Raw genomic sequence first — 11,185 nt, 5'->3', positions numbered from 1 at the left:
AATCACTCAATTGGTGGGAGAAAGAGTAAGAATGAAACGTGTGAGGGGTGGTATCTTTCAGGTGTGAGACACAGTGGACCGGGGAAGACAAGAATGGATGCTTGGTGGCATAGGATCTTCCATGAGCAAGCTTAATCCATGGAGAGGAGATGGTGGAAGGCAGGAGAGGTGGGGGTTTGGGAGGAGGTGGAATGTTCTGGAATGAGGAAGGATGGATGGTGTTGGTGGTATATTCAGGAATAAACCGTAGTGGATGGCAGGAGACAGGAGGCTGGGATGGTGTGGTAGGATGGTGTCTTCTAGGAATGAGCCACTATGGATGGGCGAGACAGGGTAGATGGATGGTGTGGGAGGATGGTATGTTCCATGAGTGAGTCATGGTGAGTGGGAAGAAACAGGGAGAATAGATGGCGTAGGAATGTGGTATATTCAAGGAATGAGCCACAGTGGATGAGGGGGAGTATGAAAGACAGATGATGTTATGCTCCAGGAATGGGGCCTAGTAGATGGGGTGCGGCAGAAGTGGGAGACAGGAATGGTGGCTGATCAGTGGGGGAATGGTATATTCCAGGAAGCAACCACAGTAACTGGGGTGGGGGCTGATGGGAAGGATAAGTGGGGCAGGGGGTTGTATCTTGCAGGAATGAGTTACAGTGACTGTGGGAGACTGAAAGAGTGGATGTTGTTGGAGCACGTCATCTTCCAGGAAGAGCTATGGTGAATAGGGGGAGATAGAGTGGATGGTGTGAGAGGATGGTATCATCGAGGATTGAGCCACAGGGATGATGGGAGACAGGAAGGATGGATGGCGTGTGTGCATGTGTTGGGGGCAGGCTTCCAGAAATGTCCTATGGAAAGAGAAAAGACAGGAGGAGTTGTTGACTGCATGGTATTTTCCCAGAATGAACGACAGTGGATGGGCGAGACAGGAAGGCTGGATGGTGTAGGGGATGTGGTGTCTTCCAGGAATGCACCAACTGATGGAGAAACAGAGGAGTAGATACAGTGAGGAGATGGTAGCTTCCAGTATTGAGCCACAGTGTTTAGGGGAGACAGAAAGGCTGAGAGGCTGGTGGGGAATTGTATCTTTGAGGATAGAATCACAGGGATTAGGGGTGGTGAGGGTAAGGTGGCGAAGGGGGAGGGAGGAAAGGTGATGTGGCAGTGAGCTGACTTTCTGGAAAGAGTAGTTGAATGATGAGGGGGATGGTATCTTCCAGGAACGAGCCACAGTGGATGGAGGAAGGGAGAAGAGTGGATGGTGTAGGGAGATGGTATTTTTAAGGACTGAGCCACAGTGTAAGAGGGAAGACAGTAAATACTGATGATTGGTGGGATGGTACCTTCCAGCAATGACCTGTAATCCATGGAGGTAAGCAGGAAGGGTAGATGATGTGGGGGTGAATGGTATCTTCTAGGAGTGAGCCGCAGCACATTGAGGAGGCAGAAAGAGAGGATGGTGTGAGGAGATGGTATCATCCAGGAATGAGCTGCAGCAACTGGCTGGAGACCGGAAGGATGGAACGTGTGGGGTGGTAATGTTCCAGAAATAAACCATAGATGGATGGCAGGAGACAGAAAGTGGATGGTGTTTTTCATGAATGTCCCGGTTGTTGAGGGTCACAGAAAGAGTAAAATGTGTGACACTATGATATCTTCCATCAATCAGCCACATTGGACGGTGGGAAGCAGGAAAGGTGGATGATGTAAAGAGATGGTATCTTCTAGGGATGAGCTTCAGTGTGTGGGAGGAGATGGAGCTTTGGATGGCTTGGGAGGATGGTATCTTCCAGGTGCGAGCCACGCGGATGGGGATAGATGGGGAAAGGTGGACGACGTAGTTGTGGGATTTCCAGGAGTAAAGCACAGATGGTGGGTGGAGACAGTAAGGGTGGATGGTGTGGTGAAGTCGTAACTTCTAGGAGTGAGTCACTGCGGATGGGGGAGACAAGAGAGTTGGATGGAAGTTGGTATGCTCCAGGAATGAGCCAGAGTAGAATGGGAGGAGACTGGAGGCTTGGTTGGTGTGTTGGGAAGGTGTCTTTCAGAAACGAGGTACATGGATGGGAGTAGATGGGGAAAGGTGGATGGTGTGGGAAGATACTGTCTTCGGGAATGAACTGCAGGGCATTGAGTGGAGGGAGAGACAGTAAGGATATGTGGTCTGGGGGGATGGTATTTTCCAGCAATGAACCATAGTCAATGTTGGGCGATAGGAAGGGTGGATGGCCCATTGCATGATGGTATCTTCCAAGAAGGAACCATAGTGACTCAGGTGAGGGGGGTGGGGTGTGCACAGGATGGATACGTGGTGTAAGGAATGGTATTTTCTGGCAGTTAGCTACAGTGTCTGTGGATGGGAGACTGGAACAGGGATGTTGGAACATGCGATCTTCGAGGAATGAGCCATAGTGGATGGAGGAGACAGGACAAGTGGATGGTATGAGGGGATGGTACCTTGTAGGAACGAGCCACCGTTGCTGTAGGAGGAGACAGGAAGGGTGAATGATATACCACTTAAGTAACTTCCCGGAATGAGGTGCGCCGGATGGGTGTAGACAGTATCAGGGAGTGATGTTAGGGGATGGTATCACAGGAATGAGCAAGGTTTAAGAGAGCTACAAAGAGTGAATTTGTTAGGGGAAGAGACCAGAAGAATGGATGGCGTGATGAATGAGATCTTCTGGGAGGGAGCCGCTGTGGTTGGGGAGACCGGAACGATGAATGGCGTGATGGACGGTATCCTCCGGGAGTGAGCCGTTGTGAATGGTGGGAGACATGAAGGGTGAATGGTGTGGGAAATGCCATTTTCCAAGTAGAGAGCAGGAAACCGTTCTTGAAGGCCCTGAGATGGGGAGATTGACATATTTTTGCAGTGAAATGACAGTATGCCTGGACTGTGAGGACGTAGTGACCAAGTGATGTGATTAAGAGGTCAGAGAGCTCATTGAGAGGCTGATGGTGCAAGGTATCGTGGCCCCATTCACGATTTCTGCCGTTTACCAGGAATGCCATTGAAGGGTTTTATGGCGCATGTGTTTTTGCTTTGTCAAAAGAGCTCATTGGCTCTACTGTAGCAAAGGATCGAAAGGGGGTGTACTCATAAACCAGGTAGAGGGATTCAGGAGAAGGTACCGCTGTCGTAACCCAGGTGAGGGATGTTGGTGGCCTGGACCAGAGTGGGAGCAGTGGAGGCGGAGAAGAGAGAATATTTGTTCAAACAAATGAGAATTACATCCTTAATGATCCGTCTCAAGAGTATTGACCTTCTACACTGTTCCAGAATGCATATATTTGGAGCTGACCCGTAATTCCCTAAAGCAAAGGAAACGTTTATTTCCATCAAGAGTTAAAAACATGCATTCCTTTAGAGACTGAGCCCGTGAGAGTTTCCCCCCGCCCCCCCCCAAAGCAATACAAATGCTTTCTGAATTGTGGCTTAAAAAGATGCTATATCCTGTGAAGCGTGTATGTATTTACACTTGACTGCTCCTCTTGTTATGTGACCAGGACTGCTAGGCAGTTTGCATATCTCTTTGTGAACATCAATGTGACCTCTGAACCCCACGAGGTGTCGGCGCTGTGGTTCCTGTGGTATGTGAAGCAGTGTGGAGGCACCACTCGGATATTCTCGGTTACCAACGGGGGCCAGGTACGGGGTGGCCGTTCCCACCCACCAACTTCCTTTGTGATTCCACCCTCACCTGGGGTAGCGTCTTTCTAACTGCTTCCACGTTCTGAACCATGAGGGACTTTGAAACCTGAATTTCGGAAATGGTTTCAAGGCAACTTGTCCGGAAGCAAAAGTTCTTATTTCCTCTTGGTGTTCCTGAAGATGAGTTCACAGCTAAAGAATGTTCCGTTTTGAATGAATTCCGTTTTGGGAATTCAGTCCCTTGCTTTATTTCTGTTTGTTTTTTTTTTGAAGGTAGGGAAAATTAGTCTATGTAGGAGGAACCAAGTTCCTAAAATCAACTGATTTTCCAAAAAAATCCTAGAACGGGTAAAACGATCATGCTTCAAGTCCTCTCTGTTCCAGACGTGCTCTGTACTGTAGGGCAAGGTGTAGAGTCTTTCTCCACGAAGTGAATGGTTCCTCTCCTCAGGAGATCTCTGGAACTTTCCACGTTGTTCCCAACTTTTCCAGTTAGCCCCAAGAGTTATTGCCCATTTGCCCCTTAGCGCCAGCAAATGCACGACACTGGCGTCTCTTCAGTGTCTTTATACTTAGAAATTCCACATTGCTCCTTTTGACCTGTATTTTACTTTCTGAGCTTTCGTGCCTGGTATTTTATATTTATATCCTCATTGCCTGCCTTCTCCTCTAGGAACGGAAGTTTGTAGGCGGATCTGGTCAAGTGAGTGAACGGATAATGGAACGCCTCGGGGACAGGGTGAAGCTGAAGCATCCTGTCACCTATGTTGACCAGTCAGATGACAGCATCCTCATAGAGACCTTGAATCATGAAGTATATGAGGTAACTCAGCCTAGCCAAAAAGGAGTCTAGACCAAAATAGGCCTCGTGTGCTCTGCAGCTTCTAACCAAATGCGGCCCAGGCAGTGGTGTAATCCGTTGGCACATTTCTACCTCAGTCTTCCCAATGACCATTTTTAGTTGACATGCCTCATTCTGTTGTGTTGCCTCACAGTGGCCTCATGTTATATGTGGTAACTGTTAGGGTCATTCGAGAAGGTGGTTATGAGGTTTCCCACCTTCTGTGAAGACCGAGACTCACGCGTCTGAGGTGGAATGTTGTGTCTTTGTGTTTTAGTGCAGGTACGTAATTAGCGCCATCCCTCCAACACTAACAGCCAAGATACACTTCAAACCAGAGCTTCCATCCGAGAGAAACCAGTTAATTCAGCGTCTTCCGATGGGGGCTATCATTAAGTGCATGATGTATTACAAGGAGGCATTTTGGAAGAAGAAGGGTAGGTGGAACTTAACTCATGTTTCAAATGTGTTTGGGACGCCTGAGCGGCTCAGTCGGACGCCCAGCCGAGCTTGATTTCAGCTCACCGTCACGATCCCAGGATCATGGGATCCAGCCCCGCAGCGGGCTCTGCGCTGAGCATAGAGCCTGCTTGGGCTTCTCTCTCTCCCTCCCTGCCCCCCTCGCCTGCTTGCACTCTGTCTTTCTAAAAAAAATCTAAAACACAGACGCCTGGGTGGCTGAGTCAGTTAAGCGTCTGACTTTTGATTTAGACTCAGGTCATGATCTCAGGTTCATGGGATCGAATCCCCCCATTGAGCTCTGGCATGGAGCCTGCTTGGGATTCTCTCTCTCTGCGCCTCCCCCTCTGGCTTTCTCTCTCTCTCTCTCTCTCTCAAAATAAATAAACATTTAAAAAAAAGGTAAGTGTTTTTAAATGGGTAGAATAAAGGATCAGAAATCTCAGGCTGTCCATCTCTTCGTAGACTCTGGCAACACCAAATGGCCTCAGCACCACTTGCTGTCAATGCCAGGAAAGGAAGAGATCTCACCAGTTGTGGGGTCCCGGTTCCTGCCTTGTGTCCCGCCACTGACTCTTCAGGAGCAGAGTGACACGAAGGGGTACTGTTGGGGAGACCGCTGCTTTGAAGTCATGCGGTCCTGGGCTTCCCTTGCTTATTAGCTGCGTGGCCTCGGTGTGACGCTACCTCTCAGCGCCAGTGTCTTGGTGTAGAATGGCGACAAGGAGGCCTATTATCAGGATGTTTCGAGAATGAGATGAGACAGGGCCTTGGGTGGGTGTGGTGGCTGTCGTTGGCAAACCTGCTCACACTCAAAGAATTCCTTCCGCCAGCTTCTTCCATGGGCTCACGGGGGTGATTGCGTCTAACGCACGCACCTCTTATCCCATGTGGTCCAGGGTTCCAGGCCCACAGTACAAGGTGAGCCACGCGTTGGTCATACGTGACCTTTATGGAAAGGTCGTGGAGGTGTCATTTTCCATGTGTCTGGTGCCACCGACATCCTTGTATAGTTAGTGTGTGAATTTAACAGGAAATATCTTCCAGGGTTGAGGCAAAGACTATTGTTTGCGATTTGCCTTCCTCTTCGCAACATTGTTTTCTGTTTTGTTTTGTTTAATCTTATTTATTTTTCTTCTTTTGAGAGAAAGGGCACTAGTGAACGAGGGGCAGAGAGAGAGAGAGAGAGACAGAATTCCATGAGGGTCAGAGAGAGAGAGGGAGGGAAATAGATGATAAAGAGAAGTGGGGCTCACCCCATGTGGGACTCACCCAAAGCAGGGCTCGCATTTTACCTTGAGTGGGGCTCTAGCTCACCTGATGCAGGACTCGAACTCACGAACCATGAGATCGTGACCTGAGCGGGAGTCAGATGCTTAACCAACTGAGCCATACAGGCACCTCCATGAAGGTTTTTTTGTTGTTGCTTTATTTTAATTTTATTTTATTAAAAAAGTTTTTCTTTATTATTTTTTTTTGAGAGAGAGACACAGACAGAGTGTGAGTGGGGCAGAGAGGGAAACACAGAATCCGAAGCAGGTTCCAGGCTCTGTGCTGTCAGCACAGAGCCCCATGCGGGGCTTGAACCCACAAGCCATGAGATCGTGACCTGAGCCGAAGTCGGACTCAACTGACTGAGTGCTACTCAGGCGCCCCTATTTTTATTTTATTTCTGAGAGAGAAAGCGAGAGTGTGTACAAGTGGGGTAGGGGCAGAGAGAGAGGGAGACGGGATCCGATGTGGGCTCTGCCCTGACAACAGAGAGCCTGACGCAGAGCTCGACCTCACGAACCATGAGATCATGACCTAAGCCAAAGTCAGACGCTCAACTTGACTGAGCCACCCAGGCGCCCCGGCAAAATAGTTTTTATACATATATGTGTGTGCTTGTGTGTGTGTGTGTGTGTGTGTATGTATATGTATATATAGTTTTCCCCCTAAATCTCTGATGAGGTCAATTTCAGTCTCCGATTGATTTTCTCTTTAAGATTACTGCGGCTGTATGATCATTGAAGATGAGGAGGCCCCAATCTCAATAACCCTGGATGACACCAAGCCAGATGGATCGCTGCCCGCCATCATGGGGTAAGTCGGAGCCCACATGGTGTGGATGCTGGCAGAGCCTATGGAATCGAGTGCAAGCAGTCGTAAATAACCCTACAGAAACGTATCCTGGTCCACGTATTAATGTATTAGAGTAGCATTTTGTATGTGCCATAAGAACACTGGGAAGGCTTTAGCCTTGTCTTCAACCCAAGCATCACTGCATAGCATCTATTGAATATGTTCATTATTACCCTGGTATAGACAGAGACAGAGAGCCCATGAGGAAGTGGTGTTTGAAACCGAGCCAGGCGTGGAGTGGATGACACTCTTCCCATTAGGCTGTCCTTGACTGGGGATGGTTTAGGGTTTGGTTCTGTGTCTGGAGGAGGGGAGCCTCTCCCCTTCTCTTTCCATCGCCGCCCGGCCCTCCCCCTCCAAAAGCTGCTTTGGCCGTTTGGGGACTAGGGGTCCAGAGAAGGAAGCGGCGCTGTCCCAGAGGAGTTGCTAAGGAGCGTCGCCTTCCTCAAAGCGACGCAAATAAAAGGGCTGTTGTTTCTACCACATGACACCCAAAGGGCATGGCTTCTGTAACAACCAAGCGACTTTCAGAGACACTGCGGTTTTCCCTTTCCCCCGGGGGACAGTTGAGCTCACGCATGTTGCATCATGGAAGGGAAATTACCAAACCGAGAGGCACAGACCCGTGACCCAGGACTCGCACGCTGCACTCCTGGGCTGCCCACAAGATATTTCGCAACCACTTCTCCGGCTGGAAGATATCAGAAATAGCACTGGCCTCCCTGCGAAGGGCGAAGGGCGGGTCCTCATCACAGGAACACATCCCCTCCGTCTTTAACCCTGCTGGGCAAGAAGGGGTCCAGATTATGTGAGCAGTTTGCCACCACCTTCTATACGCCAGAGGAAACCAGAAGGTTGAGGTGGACGTTTGGGGAGACTGTCAGTCAAGCCCAATCCAACTGCGGATGGAAGGACATTAATGTTCCTCTTGCCCTGGGAGTTAGATTACTGTGGCCTCTGCCTTTCTGGACTTTCCTCAGCTTTATTACCAAAAACACGTGTGGGAGCAGTTTTCCAGGTGGGAATGGGCCACTGAGGCAGTTCCTAAAAAGGGATATTCTAATCTGCTGTATCTGGACACCCACGTTTATTGCCTGCATCCTGCTCTTTGCTCTGGGCAATGAAAGCCTTAATGATAGGGGTGGTAATTGCCCAGCCCTGGGTTTGTGATAGCTAGTACCTTTTGGACACTAGAAAGGACCTTGTACTTCAGAGCTGTGAAGTTTCCCCAGCCCAAAGCCGGCATGTTTCACTTCCTCAATAAAACAACAAAGAAAGTTAAAGAATAGTTGTCCATGGTTAGAATGAGATCAAAGGGGTTATTTCATTCTCGATTCGAGATTTGACAGGAATGACCCACACTAACCGTCCGGTAGAAAAGGAACTGTAAGGGGCACCTGGGTGGCTCAGTCGGTTGAGCGTCTGACATCGGCTCAGGTCATGATCTCATGGTTCATGAGTTCGAGCCCCCGCGTCGGGCTCTGTGCTGACGGCTCAGAGCCTGGAGCCTGCTTCGGAGTCGGTGTCTCCCTCTCTCTCTGGCCCTCCCCTGCTCATGCTTTGTCTTTCTCAGTCTCTCAAAAATAAATAAAGGTTAGAAAAAATTTAAAAAAGTAACTGTGAGAAGCACCCAAGATCTAAAAAGCGTTTTCAGATAAATCGTTTAATGTTTCGTCAGATACTGGGGGTTTTCACTGAAATCCTCTGTAAGCCTAAAATGGTGGATTCTGGCATAAACGTAAAATTTAACCAGAATCATTACTAGCAAGCCATGATGCAACCATGGTAAATCAAGCAAAATTAGGACTGTATAAATGACTGAATACCCCAGTGATACTCAGTATCAGCGTTACAGATAAATTATAACTGGGTTTTACTGAGTGACTGAATTTGGAGGCTGTGCTTGGCCAGTTTCCCAGAAGCCAACTTGGAGATGGAGATTTGGGTAGAGGGGGTCCGTTGAGGTGTGCGCTCGGGGTCACTGCTAAGCTGAGGGTAATGAGGGCTTGATCCTGAAGGGGGATCTGGGTCGCCCGCCGCCGCATTCACTACAGCTGTTTACTTAGATATGCTTTTCCAGCTTTAAAAAAAAATTTTTTTTAATATAATTTATTGTCAACTTGGCTAACATAGTGTATACAGTGTGCTCTTGGCCTCGGGGGGAAGATTCCCGTGATTCATCGCTTCCATACAACACCCAGTGCTCATCCCACCGAGTGCCCTCCTCACTGCCCATCACCCATTTTCCCTGCCCCCCTGCCCCCCCTTCAACCCTCAGTTTGTTCTCTGTATTTAAGAGTCGCTTATGGTTTGCCTCCTTCTCTGTATGAAACTATTTTTTTCCCTTCCCTTCCCCCATGGTCTTCTGTTAAGTTTCTCAAATTTCACTCATATGAGTGAAAACATGTATCTGTCTTTCTCTGACTTATTTCACTTAGCATAATAACCTCTCGTTCCATCCATGTTGTTGCAAATGGCAGGATTTCATTCTTGCTCCTTGCCAGTAGTATTCCATTGTATATATAAACAACATCTTTATTCATTTGTCAGTCGATAGACATTTGGGCTCTTAAAATATTTTTTTAAGCTTATTTATTTTGAGAGAGACAGAGCACGAGCAGGGGAGGGACAGAGAGAGAGGGAGTATCTCAGAGAGAGCGCAGAGTCCGGCACAGGGCTCAAACTCACAAAACTGTGAGATCATGACCTGAGCCGAACTCAAGAGTCAGACGCCCAACTGACTGAGCCACCCAGGCACCCCATGTTTTTCTGGCTTTTATCAAGTGTTTGGCAGAAGGTTAACAGTCATTCCCAAGGTATCATTTAACGCAACATGAATTCAGCTAACGTTTGAGGTCCAACTATATGCCCAGGACTGTGCTGAACTTTGGGGGTAAAATACTGAGTAGGAGGTAACCAGTTCTTTAGGAGCCCACAGCCTAGAGGGATTTTGGACACGGGCCGCCCGAAGGCAGCGTGGCATTTGCTGTAATAGGGGGAGGCAAGAACACTGTAAGAAGAAAAGGCACCTCTTCTGTCACCTAACCGTTCAAATGTAACCTCTCTCCCCAGCTTCATACTTGCCCGAAAAGCAGAGCGACTTGCCAAGCTCCATAAAGAAATCAGGTAAGAACTGACATTTGAAACCTACATGAAAGGTCGTCTTTGTATTGCGCTTGTGGCGCTAATAGCAGCCTAACGGCATCATGAAAAACCCCACAGTCCACGACTATTCCCAAAATCCCAACGAATCAACCTTGTTGTAGCCTTTTGGTCACAGGCCCCTCGACTCAGGGCTGGCCCATACCCGTGTCTTACTTTAGTTTTACATATTTGTGTTGATTTTACAGTGGTGGGGAAGGAGGGTTTCCCTGGCGGGGAGAGATGGAGAAAAACGATAGGAAACATCAGCCGTGCAAACAGCTTAAGAGGCTGAATCCTGATCGCCTTGGGAGACCCTTAGCCCTTTGACAAGGTTCCCGGATGGGGGCGTGTACTTGATCTAAAAGGCAAATGCATAGGTATGTTTCAACGTGCTGCACCTTGTGCGCATAGGTCTCCCTTTGATTGTCCAGCACACAGCTCTGATGTCCCCTGGTATAGCTTCCTGGTATAACACAATCATTTCAGGACAATGACTTTTTTTTTCTTTCTCCCTTTCTCTTTCTGCCTTGTTGTATTTGCTTCGTTTTGCCTTGGAATCCTTTCCTGTGGTCAAATAAAATCTTATCAGGAACTCCTCCCTGGAAACCATCATTTGGCTGTCCGGGGGGATGCCTCTGGGAATTTCGGATATTCCCTTCTCAAGGGTAGCCCCCAATTCTTTGTTAGAGGACCAGTTTGGACACACGTACGCTTCCCTCTGCATTTAATTAAAACAAATTAAGCAGCAGAAGTTCCCACATTTGCACCCGAAGGTGTTTATTTGAACCACCGTGAGATTTCATTTCAGGAAGGACACTGTCCACCTACTAAGTCAAAAGAGGAAGAACCTGGGATCCAGTGACAGGGAATGGCTTGTCCGAGTCTCCACAGCTAGCTTGCTACAGTGTCAGGAATAGCATCTAACACATGCTTTTTTTTTTTTTTCATTACTCTACACTGAG

General features: G+C 48.4%; 1 protein-coding gene across 1 annotated transcript in view; it reads left to right on the top strand.

Moving 5' to 3' along the window:
* Nucleotides 1–11,185, top strand: part of MAOA (monoamine oxidase A) — a 68,049-nt gene that overhangs the window by 46,714 nt on the left and 10,150 nt on the right. The window contains exons 6-10 of the mRNA XM_077768528.1: nucleotides 3,511–3,652; nucleotides 4,329–4,478; nucleotides 4,774–4,933; nucleotides 6,944–7,040; nucleotides 10,152–10,205. Of these exons, the coding sequence (XP_077624654.1) occupies nucleotides 3,511–3,652; nucleotides 4,329–4,478; nucleotides 4,774–4,933; nucleotides 6,944–7,040; nucleotides 10,152–10,205 (603 nt within the window). The remainder of the gene's footprint in view (nucleotides 1–3,510; nucleotides 3,653–4,328; nucleotides 4,479–4,773; nucleotides 4,934–6,943; nucleotides 7,041–10,151; nucleotides 10,206–11,185) is intronic.

Source organism: Crocuta crocuta, unplaced genomic scaffold, assembly GCF_008692635.1.
Source record: "Crocuta crocuta isolate KB4526 unplaced genomic scaffold, BGI_CrCroc_1.0 scaffold467, whole genome shotgun sequence".
NCBI lineage: Eukaryota > Metazoa > Chordata > Mammalia > Carnivora > Hyaenidae > Crocuta > Crocuta crocuta.
The sequence above is the reverse complement of the archived record's forward strand: the minus strand, read 5'-3'. Positions and strand labels throughout refer to the sequence as shown.